General features: G+C 40.1%; 1 protein-coding gene across 1 annotated transcript in view; it reads right to left on the bottom strand.

Annotated features, from left to right (window-relative positions):
- Positions 1-8,200: 8,200 nt before the first annotated feature.
- LOC134227266 (uncharacterized) overlaps positions 8,201-21,783 on the bottom strand; it is a 37,128-nt gene continuing 23,545 nt past the window's right edge. Inside the window, 4 exon segments of the mRNA XM_062708635.1 lie at positions 8,201-8,981; positions 9,051-9,305; positions 9,366-9,738; positions 18,975-21,781. Of these exon segments, the coding sequence (XP_062564619.1) occupies positions 8,548-8,981; positions 9,051-9,305; positions 9,366-9,738; positions 18,975-21,781 (3,869 nt within the window). The 3' untranslated portion in view covers positions 8,201-8,547.

Here is a 21,783-nt window from a genome sequence, read left to right as displayed (position 1 = left end):
AAATTAACAATCATTTGTAATAAACTTAAGAATTTTGTAGAACAACGACTTTTGGGGGAAACAGTATTTTTATGCACTTAAAAGCTTGAAAATCACTTTAACATGTACAAAACGTGAACGGAACGAATCGCAATGTTCCCAAGACTTGTAGAGCACACCAAAAGCTTCCGTATAGAGGTTGTTGCGATAGTTTTCGACGTTTATATCTCTTGTTAGATTTTTTCCAATATTGAAAATAGCCCAAAAACACTAAATCGACTGGAGCCACCTCGAAATTTTATCCGAATTAGCTGAAAACTTGACAGGAGACTTATTTTAGCATAAGAATTGTGATTCTGGGCTGACCGGTTGAATTTTTGATACATTTTGAAAACATGAAGAGGTCTAATACATACATACAGACATCAACTCAATTCGTCGAGCTGAGTCGATTGGTATATAACACTATGGGTCTCCGAGCCTTCTATCAAAAGTTCGGTTTTGGAGTGATCCTATAGTCTTTGCGTATATTTAGCAGGCATTGCAATATCATCTGAGCACAGGATATTATCCTTGCTTCTGCGAAGATATTATCTCTAATCAAAGAGCACTCTGGAAAGATATTATCATTTGACCGTTTGATGATGATCCGGATAGCCAACGCAGTTCGGGGTTTGTTCGCGTTGCGGAGGTGTTGCTACAACAAAAGCTGTGAAAAAATGTTTCTCCATGACGAACATTGCACTTTGTTTACTGAGCGGATAGATAACTAAGATCGATATCCCTTCATATCATTAGTATCTTTGCTCAGAAGATCGAATGATGGGATAAATTGCAATGCCTGATATTTATAGTATACGCGAAAGGCAAAAAAAAAGTATTTATATGTTTGGGGCCCTCCTTAGTCTAGCGGTGCGATGCGCGGCTATAAAGCAAGACCATACTGAGGGGGGCTGGGTTCGATTCCGGGTGCCGGTTTAGGCAATTTTCGGTTTGGAAATAGTCTCGACTTCCCTGGGCATAAAAGTATCATCGTGTTAGCCTCATGACATCAGATATCTTCCTCTTCTTCATTGGCATTACATCCCCCACTGGGACATTACCGCCTCGCAGCTTAGAGTTCATTAAGCACTTCCACAGTTATTAACTGCGAGGTTTCTAAGCCATGTTACCATTTCTGCATTTGTTTATCATGAGGCTAATACGATGATACTTTTATGCCCAGGGAAGTCGAAACAAATTCCAATTCGAAAATTGTCTAGACTGGCACCGGGAATCTAACCCTGCCAGCATGGTCTTGCTTTGTAGCCGCGCATCTCACCGCACGGCTAAGGAGGGCCCCTAATATCAGATATACGAATGCAAAAATGGTAACTTGACTTAGAAACCTCGCAATTAATAACTGTGGAAGTGCTGAATGAACTCTAAGCAGCGAGGCGGCAATGTCCCAGTGGGGGATGTAATGCCAATAACAAGAAGATTTATATGATTATGGCATGGCAAATTCTGGGTACCTGAAGGAATAAAATAGACCCCATTTGGCGGTTCTTAGCCTCTTACCCAGTAACTCCTATCCCTACCTTCTCGTGACGATGGCTGGGATACGAACAACCTTAGGGAAGATCGGGTAATCGGTGGGAACTATGGTCGTAAGCTGACAGGGAAGGGCGGATTTGCTTCTCTTCGGAAGTGCAAATTTGATCGAGCGTGTGTTCTCTATGTAAGAAGCGGCTCACAACAGCGTCTGTTCCCCATGTTAGAAGCAGCTGATCATCGTCTGAGTCTCAGCGAGGGACTCTAAGCATCGTGTCAGCATCGAGAAGGTAGCGCCTTCAACGCGATGTCGGAGACGCAACAGTAACCGCACGTGTTGGGCTCGTGAGCTGCAGAATGTCGGCGTGAGTGTGGCAACATTCCAGAAAACACGATGGCCTAGAACTTGAGAACGTGAATTCCAAGCGGTGGATCCCATAGCTAACACTTCATTCAAGTACCACATCTACTATAGCGGCGGTGACAGAGCAGAACGAACCTACTTCGCACGTAGAATATCCGCCAACACACCAGGCAACATCCGAGTGGAGACACTTGCTCACAGATAGATCACGTGCTGATCGACGGACGGCATTTCTCGGATATTTTAGATGTAAAGCCTAGGGATCCTATAATGAGAGATATGCAAATACTTTTCCAGACGATTTAGCAACGCTGTTACTTTTGTAAGCAAACGCTTCCAGCACTTCCCGCAGCGCAAAATGTTGAAACTTGTATATGACTTTGCATTTGATAACAAATTGGAATATGTTTGTCTGTCCACTAACAGTGTTTAAATAAGCATTATCACTAAAATAAAAGTTCAATACAAATAGGCGAAACACGATACATAAACTAGGTTACTTCTACTCGCGAAAGTAAAACAAATTGTTTATTCGATTAAACTTTTCTTAAAATCTATCTCAATACCTCTCAACCTCGTCTCAATCTGCAACAATAACAACGTTCATTTGGCTCACGTTTTGACAGTTCTCAATGCTCGATTGGCTTACAATGGCCGCTTTCGCATATCTCTCATTATAGGATCCCTAGTAAAGCCCTTCAGAGGCCCGAACATTGACTCGGGCGCGACTTTCCAGCGTCACGTATTCATGAAACAACAGAACGATGCGTTGTCAGTTGAATGAGCTGCTAAACAGTACCACCAGAAGCTGGAAGAGCGGATAGGAGATACCACCGGATCTGGCGACGTCAACAGATTGTGGGAAAATGTTAGGCACTGCACAGCAAACGAGAAAAGAGCTACTAGGATTCGAATGCTAGTGGCTCGTACCTGTTCCAACAAAGAGCGGTACAGTGTGGATAAAGCACTTCGAAGATTTGTTGAACGGTGAAAATGAAGATGTATTGAGGAGCAGGATGGAGTGAGAAGATGAGATGAGTGAGAAGTGAGCAGCTGCATCAATCGATCCACCAAATTATCAGGAAAATATACTGCCGCTAACCGCAAGTCAGACTTATCTGTATATGGACGCCATATCCAGATAAGGCTGACTTGCGGTTAGCGGCAGTATAGAAGGATGGAAAACTGCCGGCCGGCTGGTTGTATGGCATCATACGCCTCATCTATAATAAAGGGCACAGACTAGAGTGTGCCAATTACAAAGGGATCACTCTTCTGAACTCACAATCTGTTCATTGATTTCAAAGCAGCGTACACGGAAGAAAAAAAGTACCCAAAATTGAGTACTTTTAAACTTACTTTTGAGTTATTTTTTCTCTTCGCTTTCATCCACTCTTTCTTTTGTTGTCAAAAACAAAAGAGCCAAACAATCCAACGACGCCAGTTCAATACGGGAAGCCAATGTTGAGTTTTATTACCTGAGGTCGAAATTGAGTGAAATAAACTTAAATTTGGGTCAATAAATTTTCCGTTGGGTACTTTTTTAACATGGGAGTAAAGGCAAACTACTTCGACCCTATAACTTACTCAATTTTGGCTTCCCGTACGGATGTTCGAGGTTGGGTGAATTAAACTCACTATTGGGTAGTTTATTTCTTCCGTGTACGATTCAGTGAAAAGAAATGAGCTGTGGCGGATAATGTCCAAACATGACTTTCCGGCGAAACTGGTTAGACTGATACGTGCAACGCAGCGGGAATTTGTGGATGTTGCTAAGCACCATAATCAAATGAATCGTATCGTGGTTCTATCATCAATTCCTCAGACTACAGAAATAATTTAGAAAGAAATCCGCGAAACTCCCACGCACACATGCCCCTGATTAGGATGATGAAGGTTCTTTCTTTCGGTTTTCGATTCAAATTTCTCGTTCTGTGCGGCACTAGAAAACGGCTCTAAAGTCCTATGTACCTAGGTGTGATTAACGAAAACGTTAATCTGTTTTCGTTGCTGAGTTAGTTTGGCACAGATATTTTGATGATGTTTTTTCTATGCCTTTAAGGTAAACCAAACTACAGGAGGCCAACAAATAAAACAACTAAAAATATAGTTTAATTCAAATTAGCACCTCCGACGGAGGTCGGAATTGCTGATTTGTATTTTTATTATTCAGATATTATTTGTATCAATACGAGTTTTTGTTTTGTGATTTGAATTCCTAGATGGTTTTTAATAACAGAACACTTACCAATGTTTTCCGAATAACTAAAATAGGTAATTCTGCTAAAACAAGCGTAAAAGAAACTTTTGTTTACGGTTTGTTCTAGTTTTATCGTGGCTTTTTACAATCTTTTCTTTCGCTAACGACTGACTACAAACTAAACGTTGTCTCCAGCTATGTACAGAAAAAAAGTCAACTAAGGAAACATACACATAAAACAAGAAGCTGCTGTCCGCTGCATTTTGGTTTCGATCTGTTCAGCTTTGTTTCCTATGGCCTTAGTTGTTTGGTTGGATGTTTCGAACGAAAATCGAACAGAAACTTTCTAAATTATGCCTATCGAAACAAATTCAATTCCAATCGCCAACCCAATCCGAATCCGCTAAATGAACGAGGAAACCGAACATGCTTGTTGCGCATCGCAACTGATGCAGCTATACGAACTTACAAACAAATTAAAGAAGAAACGATGGGAGATTAGTGCTGCTATAGATCTGTCTCCATTCTTTTGGTCGCCGTTGTTTATAGTTTTTATTTTGAACACCATATTTGTAATTGAATTGTTTATAATCTGTTTTTTAGTAGAGGGTAAATGAATACATCGATAAAAAGAATTTCAATAACTTAGATTATTACCTGTTATAATTCTGTTTTCGAAGAACTCTGAAAGCGTTTCCCTTTTTGCATGCTATTGTTTTGTTTAGGATCTAATAGTAGGTACATTTCATGTTTTCCTAAAGGTCTTATTTCCATAAGCATATAATTTATTAGCGACAATGAAGTTCATTTCGCTCTCATTACTTAGTAATGAGTATTTTTTATGAGCGAAGCCATAGCTAAAACAGTCTCGCGTTTTTCTTCAATTGCATACACATTCATACTCGCTAGAAACCCCTAGCCTTTACACTTAACAGATGCTCGTCTTTTTCTTCAAAAATTTAAAAACCATTAACAAACCATTCTTTACCAGCGTATTCTTCCTTTGCAGTTTTCCGACTATCTACATGACTAATAACTCTCTCAGTGACTGCAATATTTCTTTGTCTGTGCTTTAGTTACTTTTCGGCTATATTACAAATATATTTATTTCCTTTTTTTTCTCATGTCGTAATATCAATAATTCGGCCGACCGACAACTGCTGCTTTAATGTTAGTTTTCGTAGCTCAATAGTTTTCTCCTACGCAGTATAGTTGATTTTTTTCCGCGGAGATTGTTCTTTCTCAACAATTATATTTTGTTCCCATACACGTTACTGAATACATGTCCGCCTACATCATAATATCAGAAAAAAATCTATAGACAGTGAATAGGAGAGGGACAGGGTTTGAATCTAGAGAAAAAAAAAATGGCACACATATAATCTTTGTGTACCTTTGCGGATGTACCTATAAAAATGGCCCGAATGTGGCACGCTCTACGAAAAAACCCTTGTCTCCAACGGCAAGTATGCACATGAACAAGGCGTGATTCTCCGATTCTCCATTGATTGCATTTGTATCGGCTTGTAACGATTGTAAGCGATGTATACTTTTTTCCAGCATATTATCGTTAATTGAAAGCAAATAGTGCAAACCCTGGTGAAGGACTATTTGTGCAGCACACAAAATTCCTTAACCAACGTTTATTTGTCAGGCACTTTCCAACTGAATTACGTCGGAAGTACATGATTAGTATCTGTTAGTTCCAGTGATGTACAAAAAAGCAACATTTGGTTGGAACGTGGTCGATAATAAACGTTGGGGACGTAAATAGGGTTGGTTTAGAAATGGTGCTTCTTTCTACATTCTAATATGCAAATTGGAATGGGTGTGAATTGTGTCCAAATGTCAAGATGTCCACAATAAATCTTCAAAAGTTTCAACAACATTCGAACACCGCGCTATTAATATTAATAATAATTAAAAGAAGAATTATCTCGATGGTAGAATTTTACCCTTCGAACTCTACAAGACAACACCAACGTTCCGCGATGTTCCGAACGAAGTAACACACTTAATATTTTTTACCGGGATCTCAGCAAAATGGTCAACTTTTACCGAGATTCGCACAGCCGTGCCCCAGTTAACATGTTTTTTGCCAAGATATCTGTCAAAATGGCTGAAAATCAGCAAATAATTTGCCGAAAATCAACTAACAAACATCATTTTTGCCGGAATATCAGTTTTTCATTTTGCTGGCACACGGCTGTGCGGATTTTTGCCGAGCTGCAGTGTGAGGAAGCAAAAAATGCATGATTTGGCAAGCCACAAAGTACGTAGCGCAAAAATTGTCAATTTAAAACCACTTTCTCTTCCCTTCGTAACACTTTTTGATAAAAATTTCTAGAATTTTTGTATGAATCGTCACATGGCTCGGAATCTCCCCCAATGATGTTATCGATCATTTAGTAATCTGCGTTCGATCATTTAGTAGTTTGTCAATAACTCATTCCATAAGTGCGAAGGTTTTTCTACAACTTTTCTTAACAGGTCGATGTTCGAATTCCACTATTAAAGGAGTTACGGTGCTAGTTACTATACTCATACTAAATGATAACAAAATATTATTAGTTATTAGTGAAATTCAAACAACGAACTGTTAGGCAGAGTTGTAGATAAACTTTTGCACTAGAAGTCCACCATACAACACATTTTGAAATTTAGCCTTTGGAATGAGTTATTGACAAGCTACTAAATGATCCAAGGCAGATTACTAAATGATCGATAACATCCTTGATCTCCCCCTCCCCCTAATGTACGTCATGCACTTTTTTATGGCCCCTGTAAACGGGGATATTTACCTTAAGGAGTGTCTACAAAAGCGTCTGCTTGCTCTGTTCCAGCAACACGAGGGCCCTACGAGCTTCTGGCCGGATCCAGCTTTGCTTTACACGTTATTTTTATTTTGCCGCTACAAGCAAAACTGCTCCATATTTGGTTGATTTCCCATCTATCCAGTTTTCCGCGAGCGGTAATGGCCGCCAGCTTCCCTGTGGGCTAGTCTCTGATTAGACGTTTTGGAGGTCAACTGCACCCAATTGATCAATTTGGTAAATAAGAAGGCATGAATCCACTTCATCAGCACCTTCTTCTTTACCATATTGATCAGAATACATACAGGGAACGTTGGGAGCAGTTGATAGAGACGTCAAATCAGAGTCTACGCCACAGGCAAGCAGGCGGAAATAATCGCTCGCGGAAAGCTGGATATGGTACAGTTATAGTGGTTATACTTTTAGCAGTAACACAAGTGCTGTCTAATGAGCAGAATTAAGTCGCTCGAAGTTTCTCCCGTTCGTTCTGTTTTGCCAACAAATGGACATGAGCGGGATGGGAACAACTTCGAGCTGTTCATTAGACGGGACTAAATTCTATTATTTATTCGCTTGACTGCCCCCTTCCCAATTCAATCCAACACATTCTCGATTGGATTCGAAATAAGGCGGTTTATTTGTATCCTTCGTCGATATTACCGACCACGTGTAGTCAATTGAATAAACTGCAATAAAATCAGCAAGACCGGTATAGAAATCCGCATATAATCAACATGTGTATTGTGAGCGCAATCACGCGACTATTGTTCCTTTATCTGTTAAAACTTCCAGATTTTCAAGCCTCGTATTTATAAGCATCGCAAATTCCTCACTAATTATTTGCAACCAATATTTAAAATATCATGACATTTAGCAGTTTCGACTTTCGAGATATTTCAGCATCAATAGAACATTGTCCAATATTAGGTTTAAAAGGGTAACGTCGTATATTCTCGAATAAGGTTTGAAAACCACGGAGAGCGTTATTATTGCCAAACCTCATTTAATGTAAAACATCATTTGTGTGTTCATCGCAGACATAATGCTTCAATCGAAAGCATTATATAATACGCCAACATGAAAGTGTATATGTGTGCACAGAATCTCCTACTGGAACATTACCGCCTCGCAGCATAGACCGAAAATTTCCAAAACCGGACTTGGAATCGAACACAGCCTCATGCGTTGTAAATAATTGGTGAAACATTTGAAGTAGACAAGAAGAAACAGTTACCCTAATCAATTTAGCATACTTGAATCTGCAAACGGGGTCCGGAGAAAAATACAAAACAAAATTAAACATTCGCAAAGTTTCCATGCTGACTTGCTACGATTTTATTTGCTCCGCACAATAGCACATTTCTTTTTGTGAATTAAAAATAATAGATAACGTATAAATTCTCAACCTTTTGATTAAAGCTAACTAAAACAAGAAGACAACGGTTACTCGTCGAGCGAATAAGCGTCCCTTCCTCTAATGGGGCTAGGACCTTCCGCCACAGCGAGTATTACGTGTGGAGGGGAGGGCATCTATAAATCGTTTTTCTACCGATTAAAAATTAGACTTAACGAGAGAAGAGCTGTTGTTTGGTTGGGCGCCAATGTAATCGTGTATGTGGAATAGGAAAGAACCAACTTACTTCGTGCGTAGAAGTAGCTTACTTATTCAGGTCGGCGGCCGATCTCCGTCTGTGTTTACTGGCCAACGCATTCACCACGCTTTGATGGGGGGTTAATTGCGGCGGAGGTGGTGGGGTGATTGTGGGAAGCGACGTCACCACGCTATTGTTGATGGTAATCTGCTGTGCCTGTTGCTGCTGTTGTTGTTGTTGTTGAACTTGAACTTGTTGGTGCAACTGCTGCTGAGCTTGGGCAAGCTGTTGATGCTGCTGGATATGGATTTGTGTAGCGGCGGGTTGGTTTGAAGTTGTAATAATTTGTTGAGCTTGTTGCTGAACATGCTGTTGTTGTTGCTGCTGCTGCTGCTGTTGTAGCTTTAAATGGAGTTGTTTCGTAGTCATCACCAGTTGATTTGGGGTGGCATTCGTGGTTACATTCAGAGTTTGCCCCAGCTGCTGGTTGTGATGTGTTGCTGTTAAAAGAAAGTTATGAGGTTATGATTATTTAAATGTATTTATATTAAAAACATGATTACTTGTACCTGTTATTGGGGTAGCTATTTTTAGCGTAGAACCTGCCATGCTGCGCTGCTGTGCTGCTACACGTGCGGCAATTTGTTTGGCTGTTATTGGTGTAGTGACGGACGATACCACCGGAAGTTGACCACTACGTGGTCGCTGACTGATGTTCAGCAGCTGTATTTGCTGACCCGGTTGTCCGGTATTTACCGTGAGGGGTGTTGCAGCACGTATGCTTTGTTGGCCTAAGCCTTTCATACCGGAAGTAACGATTTGAGCTGCAGTATGACAGTCGACATTAGAACCACCATTGCGCTGAATTCTTCCGTACAACTTACCAATTGGCAAAGAGAGCAGACTAGAGCCGCCAACACTGGTTTGGGGGTTGGCGAGTACCACCGTTTGTGTGGTGTTTTGAGAGTTTGCACCGAGTATACTGGCAGCTGCACTACCCACGGTAGCGGTTCCTGTAGCGCCCGAGGTCGTACCTGCGTTTCCTGTGGCATTCAAGGAATTCAGCTGATTTCCCCCGGTACCAGCGTTTGATACCGGTACGGAAACCAATAGGCTAGTGGTCTGGTGGTGACCTGTGCTACCGCCAGCAGCAGCACTGTTGGCCGCGTTCAACACACTAGCAGTTGCCGATGCACCCGTGGACGGAGCTGATGACAAAGACAGCGAAATAGGTTGCGCTAAGCCAGGAATTTGAACCTGAAAGATAGATAAAATAGAATATTTTATAAATTTATTCATCTTTATACAATAACTGCTGATTATTGTTAAAACTGCCTCGAAGATAGAATCCGAACGGCGACATAAAGATATGTATGGACGATTGCAATGCGATGATTGAATTTTACTGCTTTGACATGGGAACGTGGGTTAATTGTTAATTAGTGATAGTTTTTATTTATAACAACTCACTTTGAACAATCACTTCTTGGATGAGAGCCCCCCTTTCCTAAGCGGGGAGGGGTTTCGAACCATCCTAAGAAACTTCCCCGGCCCCAAAAACCTCTACACACAAATTTTCACGCCGATCAGTTCAGTAGTTTCCGAGTCTATAAGATTCAGACAGACAGAAATTCATTTTTATGTATATACTAGCTGTATGTACCCGGCCTTGCTAGGAGTTGCCGGTTTGATTCGAAATTTTTTATTTCACGATCGGAAAATAAATAAACCAATTGGTCAACAGGATAATTGTGTTCTCTTATTGATTTTTTTTTCGGGGTGAACCACTGCGTCCATTTCATTGAACTTTTGTAGTATACCCGTGTCATTTGTTTAGTGCATGTCTTTCGGCTCCTTTTCTATTGAGAAGAAATGAAGTAGTCGTATTTAGCAACCCTCTAACCAGAGACCGGCATGAAATCGTTTGAATTATACTGGCAACACTTGAACTTTTTGCTTGCTTCTTATGGAAGCAAAAAGTAAACAAGTCGAATTGGAACCGCTTTTGACGGTTCGATTGGAAACAAGATGGCGTCTTCGCCGATCTCTTATTATAGTATTTCTAGTCGTATTCGTATTTTTATTCAGATATTTTCTCAAGCTTAATGTAAGGCCTCTTTAGATTAAGGTATCGCTATTTATACCCCTCGAGAAATGGCTAATACCAACTCTCAAAGGCGCGCCCCTCAATCAGTTTCGGCTCAACAATAAGTGGGATAATACTGATTATGGCCATGCATCGGTACTGAAGTTCGAACATATTTTTGCTTCTTCTTATGAGATCCGAATTCGTTTTTGTACAGAGATCTGATTTCATTGCGGTTGAGCGTTTCTGAATCTCACCATTACACAGAGCTCTAATCAGTCAAAGGGTTCTGCAGATCCACCAAATTCGTATCCGCTTCTTTCCTAATTAATCAGCGCTCTAGAGCTTGAAGATTCATGTCGTTGGCATCGAAACCAGTCTAAGATTGTGTTACGTTTTTATAATTTACTTCATTGACTCCATCCAAAGAGAGGAAAAGATAGGCAAATTATAGTCGTTCCATACTCTTCCGACCATCACTCATAAGTATTAACAAGAATAGTAAGAATTAGAGCACAGTGTGATAAATCTTACTCCGTAATGCACCACGAAAAAGTGTCTACCCAACATTGCAGGTTCCGTTAACTGCCTGGCTAATTGTTTCACCCCCAGGCACGGGGTTAGACACGAGGTCAGTGATGAACCGATCCTGACGATATGACCGGATTTACACCGTTACGCACTACTTCAGAGTATCCATATCCCAGCGTAATGGGAATCTCTTATTGATACTTCATCATTTGATTAAAAGAAGGCAGATTTAATTTGAAAACATTGACTGATTTTGAAAAAGGGAACAAATCCAAAATCGCCTTATTCCGGGAAAACGTCTATTTCTAAAGAATGGAAATCATCCACCGATGTCTTATTCCGGGCAAACGTCTATTTTTGAAGAAAGGATCAAATTTACCAACCAGAGGGACAGGGAAACACATTAATCATTGCTTTTCACTGGGCAAACACCCTTCCCTTTTCCACCCTTAAACCACTATCGTCGACTCCTCAATATGAAGAATGTGTGTTCCAAATTTAGTTGAAATCGGCTAAGAGGAGATCAGAAGTTACACTGAGGTGATGGAGAGCTGAACAATGCAAGTCCCCCCACAACCTTCCCATTTTCTAAATATCATCCCTAAAACCCATCTTCGTCTTCTTAAGAAAAAGAATGTGTGTTCCATATTCGGTTGAAATCTGCCAAGGGGTGCAGAAGTTACACTGAGTTGATCGATAACTGAAAAATACTCCTCCCCACACATCCTCCATCTTTTCCAAAGAGCATTCCTAACCCCCCTATCGTCGTTGAAATCGGCCATGTGGATGCTGGAACATACACGCAAACAATGAGTTCGGCCTTAGTCTGAATAAATCATAATAATCACCCAGAAAATTACAAAAAATCACCACGCCTTTTTTTTGGCCACTCACATTTATCCAATAACGCGCGAACTAAGCAGCCTGTCAGAGTAACTTGTGTTGGGTTGATGGCCCGTTTACATATGAGCTAGTTCTAGCGGACAATGCACTGTCCGACAATACTAGCGCGATATTAGCACAATGTAAACAGGAATTGTCCTCGCTAATAAGCGTTTACATTATGCTAATTTCGTGCTAGTATTGTCGGATAGTGCATTATCCGCTAGAACTAGCTCATATGTAAACGGGCCATGATGGCTCGTTTACATATACGCTAGTTCTAGCGGACAATGCACTGTCCGACAATACTAGCGCGAAACTAGCATAAACACTATTAGCAGATGACAATTCCTGTTTACATTGTGCTAATATCGCGCTAGTATTGTCGGATAGTGCATTGTCCGCAAGAACTAGCGAATATGTAAACGGGTCATGAACGCTAAATTGAATGGATGGTGCTGGAATGATTTTTTGGCTGCCCTACAGTCGCACTCACGACGATGGCGATGAGATCGACCGTAGAATATGCTGAGATCCATGTATTTCACTGCATTGATTTTGACATGTTTCAACCCTGATCAAGAGGCTAACAGGATGATTTTATGCCCAGGGAAATCGAGACAATTTCCAACCCGAAAATTGCCTAGACCGGCACGGGGAATGGATCCCAGCCACCCTCAGCATGGTCTTGCTTCATAGCCGCGCGTTTTACCGCTAGGCTAAGGAGAGCCCCCTACCATATTTAAAGCATGTTTAGAGTTCGAAAATTCTCATTCAAAGTTGACTTATTGCAATATTTGGATTCTCAGTTATTTTTTATTTTTCGTGTAAATAGTTCGATAAATATTTTAGAGTATATCATTCACCACTAGCTTTCTGTTGAATACGTTTAGTTGTGGAAAAATATTAAACTACAAATATTTCACTTTTCAAAGGTATACGAGCAAAAATCCGGAGGAACAAAAACATACTCAATTTTATATTTTGTATTAATGTGTAGAATTTTGAAAATTAGCTTTAAACCACATTTAAACCAAGCCTAATCTGGAGTAAGGGCATATGTCGCAAGAGAGGATTCTCTTCGTCGACTTCCCCTCTTTTTAATAAAAGTGACAAGCAGCGGATTTCTTAGTGGTTTATCACCTCAGCACGATAGAAAACAATGCGAACTTGCATTCTGATGTGATAAACTGCAAAGAAAATCTCTGCTTGTCACTTTTATTTAAAAGAGGGAAAGTCGACGAAGAGAATTCTCTCTTGCATTGAAGTTTATAAAGAGTGTATTCGATAAAAATGGCACACACATATTGATTATCGAATTTTCTTGAATTTTTTAGGGAATGAAGAACTTTTAATGAGCTATGATTTACAACATTTGTTTTATATTGACTGAATTGATGTTCGCCAGTGTTAGGTACTTAATAAAAATAACGAATAATCATATATTTCATTGAATTAGACGGGGTTTAGGGGTCATACCAGAAAAAAAGCTATTGTTTGAGCTTTTTATACAAAATATGATAACTTTTTTACGAACGACTCACAGATGAGATTAGGGGCTTATTTAAAAGAAAGTTTTCCAAGAAATTCAGTGAGTGATGTTTTTTAGACGTGAAACACTTCTGTATGTAGTTATTGAGCTCGTTTTGTCCCAATGCCATACGTCACAATTTTGACGTGACACACGATTCCACTTGACTTCAACTTGACGGATCTGGCTGAATAATAATAATTCTACAGTAGCTTTAGGGATTTTTTTTTATTCTTTATTTTGGTGTTTTTTTAATTCTAAATTAAGTTCAACACCGGAGTAGCTTTAGGGAGCAAGAAACTTTGTTTAGGGGTATAACGTCTGTGGTCTACCCCAGTTTTGCATTTTGAACTGAACGCGTGCTAAGAAAAGCTCGTTCGTTCTTTTAATCTGAACTTGATCACAGCAATCTTGAATCATCGTTCAGAATTTTCATTTGGCTCTTGAACTCTGTGTTCAGTTCTTATTTTTGAACGCGCTCAAAATATCACGTAAGTAAAATTAAACAATCTGATGCCTTTATAAAGCCTTTTTTTTTAATATTAACGTATATGTATAACAAAGACTGAAATTAATCATAATTCAATCAAAGTAAATAGACTTATAATTAAGAGGCTTCAGTCAACGGTTAATTCAGAATTTCAAGGGAAATTAGGAAAATGTTATGCAGCTTTGTAGTTTCCGTAATAACATTATGTAAATGTGACTCAGAACCAGTACTGGAATTTCTCATTTTCAATGAGAGATGTCACGCGATGTTTACATATCTGCTCCTTTCAATATCTATAGAAACACGACGGACGAATGGCATGCTACAAAAATCTCAAAAAATATTTGTCCCGTGACAGGGCATGAAAGTGTGCAATATTTGCTTTATTGTTGTTGCTTTATTGACACTTTTAACTCAGTGAATTAAAGGAATATGATTAGTTTATCGACTAGTCACTGTTCTTCACATATATCTTTTAAAATAATTTAGAAATTATAATTGTAAAATAAAGTGCAACATCCTTTCATGACTGCCTTTCATCCGATATTGATCAAAGAACCCACGATTCTTTCATTTGGTCGCCTGAAATAGAAAAAGGCGCTTTGCTCTTTGTCTTGTGACGATCACGACCTTTTCCAGTACTGCTCAGAACATGACGTAGACCAACGTTCTCGTGGTAAGGCGAGGATACGTTAAGGATACGACGAGGATAATTAAGGAGGATGCACGGCGGGGCTTAGAATTTGAGATCAGGGAATTTTAGCTGTCCTTAATACACGGAAAAAATGACTCAAAAGGACTACAAACAGTGTAATTGAAATGGATAGGACTAACGCGTGTTAAAGACAGCTAAAATAGCTTCGATTTTTGAACAACAGCCCTTCTTCCAGTATTTTGTATTGCTGTCTGAAATACTTTATCTCTACACTCTACGCTGTGAATACCAAATTGTTTCGTAGAAACTTTGGCAGCTTTCATCGGCCTATTTCATCGGTAATTATTGGCTGATTGTCCTTGGATTATGGGATTTGTAAATGGCGTGGGTCAATTATTTGCCCTATTAAATAGCATTCCGTCGAAACATGGTCACCAATCCATAAACAATCGGTACTACGTGATTGATCGGCCAAATCCTGAGTTAAATTCCCATAAGAGAAGACGAACGAGGATGTTGTTCTAAGAACAATAGAGTTCTTTTTGGTCAAGGATGGCGGGTTCTCATTTTATTTGTATCGTTCTTTCGTTCTTTATTTGTATAACCTAAAATTGACAACATGTTAGTTAAATAATATGTATACATTATGAACGTGTCTTAAGAAAGCTTTTCCTCAATCTTATTTTTTAAATCATGATAATATTAGCAAATTTTTGGGAAATCGTGAAACTATTTATCTGAAAGAAAAGTATATATATATATTTATTATGTTTTGCGTCAATGAAAAGATGCATGATTAAAATCTGTAGACAAAATGTAGACACTTGCTTGCATTAATTCTTTATAGGTATATTATTGAGTTAGATAGAATGCGGAAACGAGCCGAAACCTAATAGTGGTACCGATATCAAACTGACAAACCGCTAAAATGCGTAAGAGATTCAAAGCATGAAAACTTTACAATGGCATCTAAACAAATCATTTATTTCCTGTATTAAAACATGAAGTAGATAAAATCAGAAGAACGTAACGGGTGATTTTTCTTCATCCATTTTATCGAATCTTGACTTGCAGGAAACATAAATTTCCATCAAGTTCTTAAACTATTTATTTAATAAAAAAGTCAATATTAGTTTTTTTTTGCAATTATTAAAAGATATATGGTTCGAGTAAAAATAAACATGTTTATGGACTCTACTTGAATTGTTTGGTTTAATCTCAGGGTTTGATTACACAGCGCCAGCGGGACGAACAGAAGACCGGAAGCAGTGGTGTGAACGAACTGACAGACCGTTGAACGAATAACAAAGTTTATACTGTGTCCAAGCAAAGCCTCCTTGGAGTTCAATTTTTTGAACGGAACGCGCGTGCTGTTCTTATGATCACGGGTTCAGTTCAGTATTTTTGAACGCAAACTGAACGCGTTCAAATGCAACACTGGTCTACCCTACCGAACAAGTCATTTGGTCGAATGCCGTTCTTTTTTCTCCCTTCTTCCTAACTTTTTTCTTCTTTCTTTTTCCTTCTTGCTACTTTCGCCCTCTTTTTTTCCTTTTACCTTTTTCCTTATTTCTTCTTTTTTCCTTCTTCTTTCTACCTTTTTCCTTCCTTCTTCTTTCACTCTTATGCTTTCTTCCTTCTTCTTTCCTCTTTTTCCTTGTTCTTTCCTCCTTTTTCCTTCTTTTTCTTTATTCTTCTTTTTTCCTTCTTCATCGTCCTTCAATCTACCTTCTTACTTCTTATATTTATCCTTCTTCCTTATTCTTTCTTCCTTATTCTTACTCCCTTTGTCTTTATTTTTTCCTATATCCATATTTTTCTCTTCTTCCTTCATTCATGTTGAATCTTCCCTTCATCTTTTTGCCTTTCTTATTGTACAACAAAGTTGTACCGAAAAAAGCTAAGTTGTACCAAAAAGCTATCATTTCACTTCAAAAACGAAGTTTTTATAGAAGGCTCGGAGACCCATGATGTTACAAACCGATCGACTCAGCTCAACGAACTGAGTAAATGTCTGTCTGTACGTGTATATGTGTTTGTGTGCGCACACGAATACTGGAAAACATAAGCCAACTTTTCATTTAGTAATCCTAATCCGATTTTCTCGCAACAAGTTGTATTCCACAGGGAATAATTATTGTTTCGTGCTTCTTGATTTTTCTTTCGTTATTCTTCCATCTTTCTTCTACCTTTTTTTCTCTTTCCTTCTTCTCTATTCTTTCTTTTCCTTATTCTTTCTCTTCCCTATGTTCTTCTTTCTTTTTCCTTCTCCTGTCTTTCTTCTTCTTTGTATTCTATATGATCTCTCCACTCACTTCTTACTTCTCATCATCTTGCTTCTCATTTCCCCATTATCATCTCTAATTTTTTACCTCTTGCTGTTTTCCGTCCAGAGCCGACTACGAATGTGTCTGGAGGTGAGCTGACAAGTGAAAAACCCAGATTAATCCACCTAGCGTTGGTGGTGCCTTTCTCGCATTTAGTTGAGACACCAACCTTATATGGACTATATATGGTCCGATGTACCATTTTCTTCATAACTTTCAAACGCAATGACCGATCGTTATAAAATTCAATAGTGATCAACAAGGCTTTGTTCCCTGTCGAATGAAACTTGTTGCGAGAAAATCGGTTAAGGATTACTATACGAAAAGTTGTCTAATGTTTTTTATATCTTTTGTGCACACACATACACACACACATACACACACACATACACACACACATACACACATACATACACACGGACAGACAGACATGTGCTCAGCTCGTCGAGCTGAGTCGATTGGTATATTATACTATGGGTCTAAGAGGCTTCTATAAAAAGTTCGTTTTCGGAGTGAAATGATAGCCTTTCGGTACAACTTAGTTGTACGAGAAAGGCAAAAAGGTGGACTTCACCAAAAAATTTCGATTATTTTACACTCTGGTCCCTTCAACATCGAGTATGAAAAAGTCCACTGTAATACCCTGTGCCTTCCCAGGGACTTTAATGGAGATGCAAAGGATTTCTCGGTCTCTGGTAGGTGTTGAACTAATTTTCCTCACCTAATTTAGGAAAATTGACTATGAGCACGTGGTTGGCATAGTTATTGGTCTTGAATTAACATGTATAATTTTGTTATTGCTTTATTAAAGTATTTTTTTTAATCTACAGATTAAGCTCAACACCGAAACATGTACATGTACATTGCTTGGTTTCCTATTCATATGAGGACAAATATGCGATTCACGGCAGTACAGTGAGAATAGAATAATGATCCTGGCCGGATTCAAAAGAAAATCGATACGACTTTCCGGCGGACCATATTGTAACGCTCCGTATGATTTAGAAGCAGGTCAATGAATTCCAAGAGTCCAAGAGTGGCTTCTATTGACTAAGAAATAGCTTTCGATCATCTCAATTTCAAGATGATGTATGGCGCGCAAACAGCTTTGCCGAACACCATCGGTAGGTGTAGTCATCAACCTCAACATCTTGGAAGCCAAAAGGCGTCTAACGTGTAACTTGAGATGCTATACGCAGGTCAATAGCGACTAGTGAAACATGGTATTATATGAGCACATCATCAACTGATGCCCTAATTTAAAATAAAAAAAAAAAACACCTCAATAAAGTTAAAAAAATTAACTGATGCCTGCGCTACATAATTCGACCCTGATGGCTTCAAACACCGAGTTCCATCGTTTGTCAGGGGCCGGTATCAACTGCAATTTGGGAACGGCAGTAGACTTGGGTTGGCCACACTCTACGTTGGGGCGGAAATGGAATCTGCAAACAAGCATGAGCATGATTGATTGCTTGCGGTTGCTTATCCACCATCGCAGGCATAAATGGAATCTGCAAACAATCCAAGTCAAACTAGTTTTTTGCGTCCAAGTAATAAACGTTGGGAACTGGAGTAGGGGGCAGCCAAAATAGTCCTTATGCCCACTGCAACAGGGGAGAATTGACAGACGGAAATGGAACCCACATAGGATGCTAATCCGTCTTGACAACTGACGCCCCTACTCGCAAACGCTCAGGCATTTTTTAATGGAGGTGACGTTCAAAATCACCTAAATAAAAAGAGGTCCTCAAATAAAAGAAAATTCACTGTATATTTTTTTGTCTTTCTTTTGCACAATCACCTTTTCAAATTTTATGTTAAGTCTATGTTCAAAAAATCATCTTTTACAATTACAGATGTTTTGAGTCCGAGATTATGTTTTTCATATAATATCGAACATGTATTGTTCAACAATTATAAATCACACATAAAACTTTACCAATAGAAATAGACAAATATGTTAAAATTCATGTCTTCAAGTAACTTACCTGAACATTTTGTAGCCCCGGAATCGACGTCATCGCACCGTGTAAACTGGCAAAGTTCAGTCCCTGTAGATTGACAGTCGTTTGCTGGGGCTGGTGGTGATGTTGTTGCTGCTGAATTTGTTGCTGTTGCTGTGGATGAAGGGTCACCGTTGGCGGAGGACTAGAAAGCGGTGATATCGATGACGATGGTGACTGAATTTGCAGAATTTGCTGCTGCTGAGATTGCTGTTGGGGCGTTTTAGGCGATGGTATCGTGAACTGCAGACCGGGGCTCGCGGTCGGAAGATTATTAGTTAGGTTTATATTACTAGATGAAGTCAGTCTTTCGATTAATGCTGAATTATTATTATTACTGTTGCTACTGCTATTGTTACTTCCTAGGTTGGAGGTGCTGGCCACGCCAAGCGTCGTGCTGTTGTCCAAGCCTGCGGCAGCGTTTGCTGTTTGCTGAGGAGACGGAGAAGTCGTTGCTAGTAAAGCACTTAAACCTGACATATTGTTGAATATCATGTTTCCGGTGCCCCCGGCTGCAGTTGTACCAGCCCCGCTGGGGCCACCGCCTGCAACATTCACGGACGCAGATGAAGACGCATTGGAGTGATCGCTACCGGGCGATGATAAACCTTGTATCTGAAGCTGAATATCATTACCGGCACCGGTAGCGATCCGCCGAATGCCATCCGCGCCTTTAATCTGCAACTGGATTCCTCCATTTCCATCGGTGGTAGCTCCGCTAACACGTCTGATTCCTAATGCAGCAGCAACAGCCGCCGCTGCACTTGAACTGTTCGTGTTGTTTGTATTAATGTTCAGTATTCGTTGATTTGTACTATTGATTATCAATTTACTGGTAGTATTGTTGGCTGCATTGGTAAAATTCTGACCAGCAACTGCCGCATTTCCGGAAGCGGTTACTACGTTAAAGCTTTGCGGAAGATTGGAAGTAGTGAGAATTGCAGGAGGCGAGGCCAATTGGGACGCCAAAGCGGACATTGTTACCCGAATATTGGAAGGTTGCACTTGACCTATCTGTTGCGTTTGCTGCTGCTGTTGTTCACTATTGTTGCTGGCAGTAGCTGGCTGGATATTGATCAACTGTGCCTGTCCAAGACTTCCTCCCGCAGCGTTACTGCTAACGGCAATCAGATTAGTATGGTTCAATATTCGCTGTCCGCCACCTGGCTGTTGCTGTATCTGTATCTTTCGTCCGCCAACACTGTTGAACAATGCGGCCGCTGCACTGCTCGATATCGTAGTGGTTCCAGTGACTTGATGGTGATGAATAGTATGTTGTTGCTGTTGATTTACTTGTTGTTGTTGTTGTTGGTGTAACTCTGCTGTGGTTTTACCAACCGGAATAGTCAAACCACTGTTCAACACAGATGAGTTGGTCATCGCAGCTGGGGCGCTGTTTAGCAAGCTTATGATTGCAGCATTTGAATTTGACTTGACTATTTGTTGTTGTTGATGTTGTTGCTGCTGCTGCTGTTGCTGTTGTTGTTGCTGCTGCTGCTGCTGCTGTTGTTGTTGTCGGAATTGATTTGCTGAGTTCATGATGCTAAGAGCAATGGCATCTATCTCTGGATTGTTTGTATGGATAGTGGTAGCTGTGCTCTGATTTTGTTGTTGTGATTGAACGTGCTGAGTCGACTGTTGTTGCTGCTGTTGTTGGTGCTGCTGCTGAAGCTGTTGGGAAGATTTGTTCTCAAGCCTTACAAGCAAAGGGACTCTATTTCCAGTGGCGGATGATGTGCCGGTTGCACCGCTCTGATTGATGATAGTGGCAGTTTGTGGAGCTGAGGTGAAGGTAAATCCTTGAATATTTTGTGTACCAGTGGCAACATTGCCAACTGTACCTGCGGCAGTTTGATGAGTACCAGCTGTAGCGGTAGTTAGATTTGAAATCTGCCCCGAAGGTTGTACCAATAACAACGATCCATTACTGAGGCTCAACGTTTGTTGCTGCGGTTGGTGCTGCTGCGTTTGGATTTGCTGAACAAGCTGTTGTTGTTGCTGCTGCTGCTGCTGCTGTTGTTGTTGAAGAGTAATAGTAGCTCCGGTGGCATTGGTAGCGGTATCACAGGTGGTAAATATTTGTTGATGACCAGCATTAGTGGTGACGAATTGTTGCTGGTGTTGGTTTGAAAGTTGTTGCTGTTGCTGCTGTATATGAATTTGCTGTTGTTGGGGTTGTTGATGTTGCTGTAGCGTCGCCCCACCGATAGTGATGATGTTTGTGGAAGGCCCAGTAGTTATGATCTGCTGTTGGGTTATTTGTTGTTGCGGTTGCTGCTGTTGATGTATTTGAATTTGTTGCTGATTACCAGGTAGATTGCCTGGATTTGTTGTGTTTATTGTTATATTGCCACCAGCTGATGCTATCTGTGATACCAAAGCCGGATTTGTTGCTTGCAGCCGGGTTATTAGAGCATGCGTGGGATGGGATTGCAACTGGTGCTGGATTTGTGTTATTTGTTGTTGGATTTGAGCTTGCTGTTGTTGGATTGCTTGTTGTTGCTGCTGCTGCTGTTGTTGTTGCTGTTGCTGCTGCTGTTGTTGTTGCTGTTGCTGCTGAACACTTTGTTCCCGCATCCCTGCCGTGTGAAGCACCTTTGGTACCTGCCCTGGCACCAGGTGTGTAATTTTAACCGACTTTCTGCCTTCTTCGGTGAAGATTTCCGTAAATTGTTGTATGTAACGATGTGCATGTGCCCTGGTTCCCAAAGTAAATTGGCATGCCTCTCCATTTCGTTCATTTTCGCGGTAATCTCTATCTACGTACAGCTCGCCCAAATATTCTGAATTAGAG

Source organism: Armigeres subalbatus, chromosome 3, assembly GCF_024139115.2.
Source record: "Armigeres subalbatus isolate Guangzhou_Male chromosome 3, GZ_Asu_2, whole genome shotgun sequence".
Taxonomy (NCBI): domain Eukaryota; kingdom Metazoa; phylum Arthropoda; class Insecta; order Diptera; family Culicidae; genus Armigeres; species Armigeres subalbatus.
This window is presented reverse-complemented; position numbering and strand designations above follow the sequence as displayed.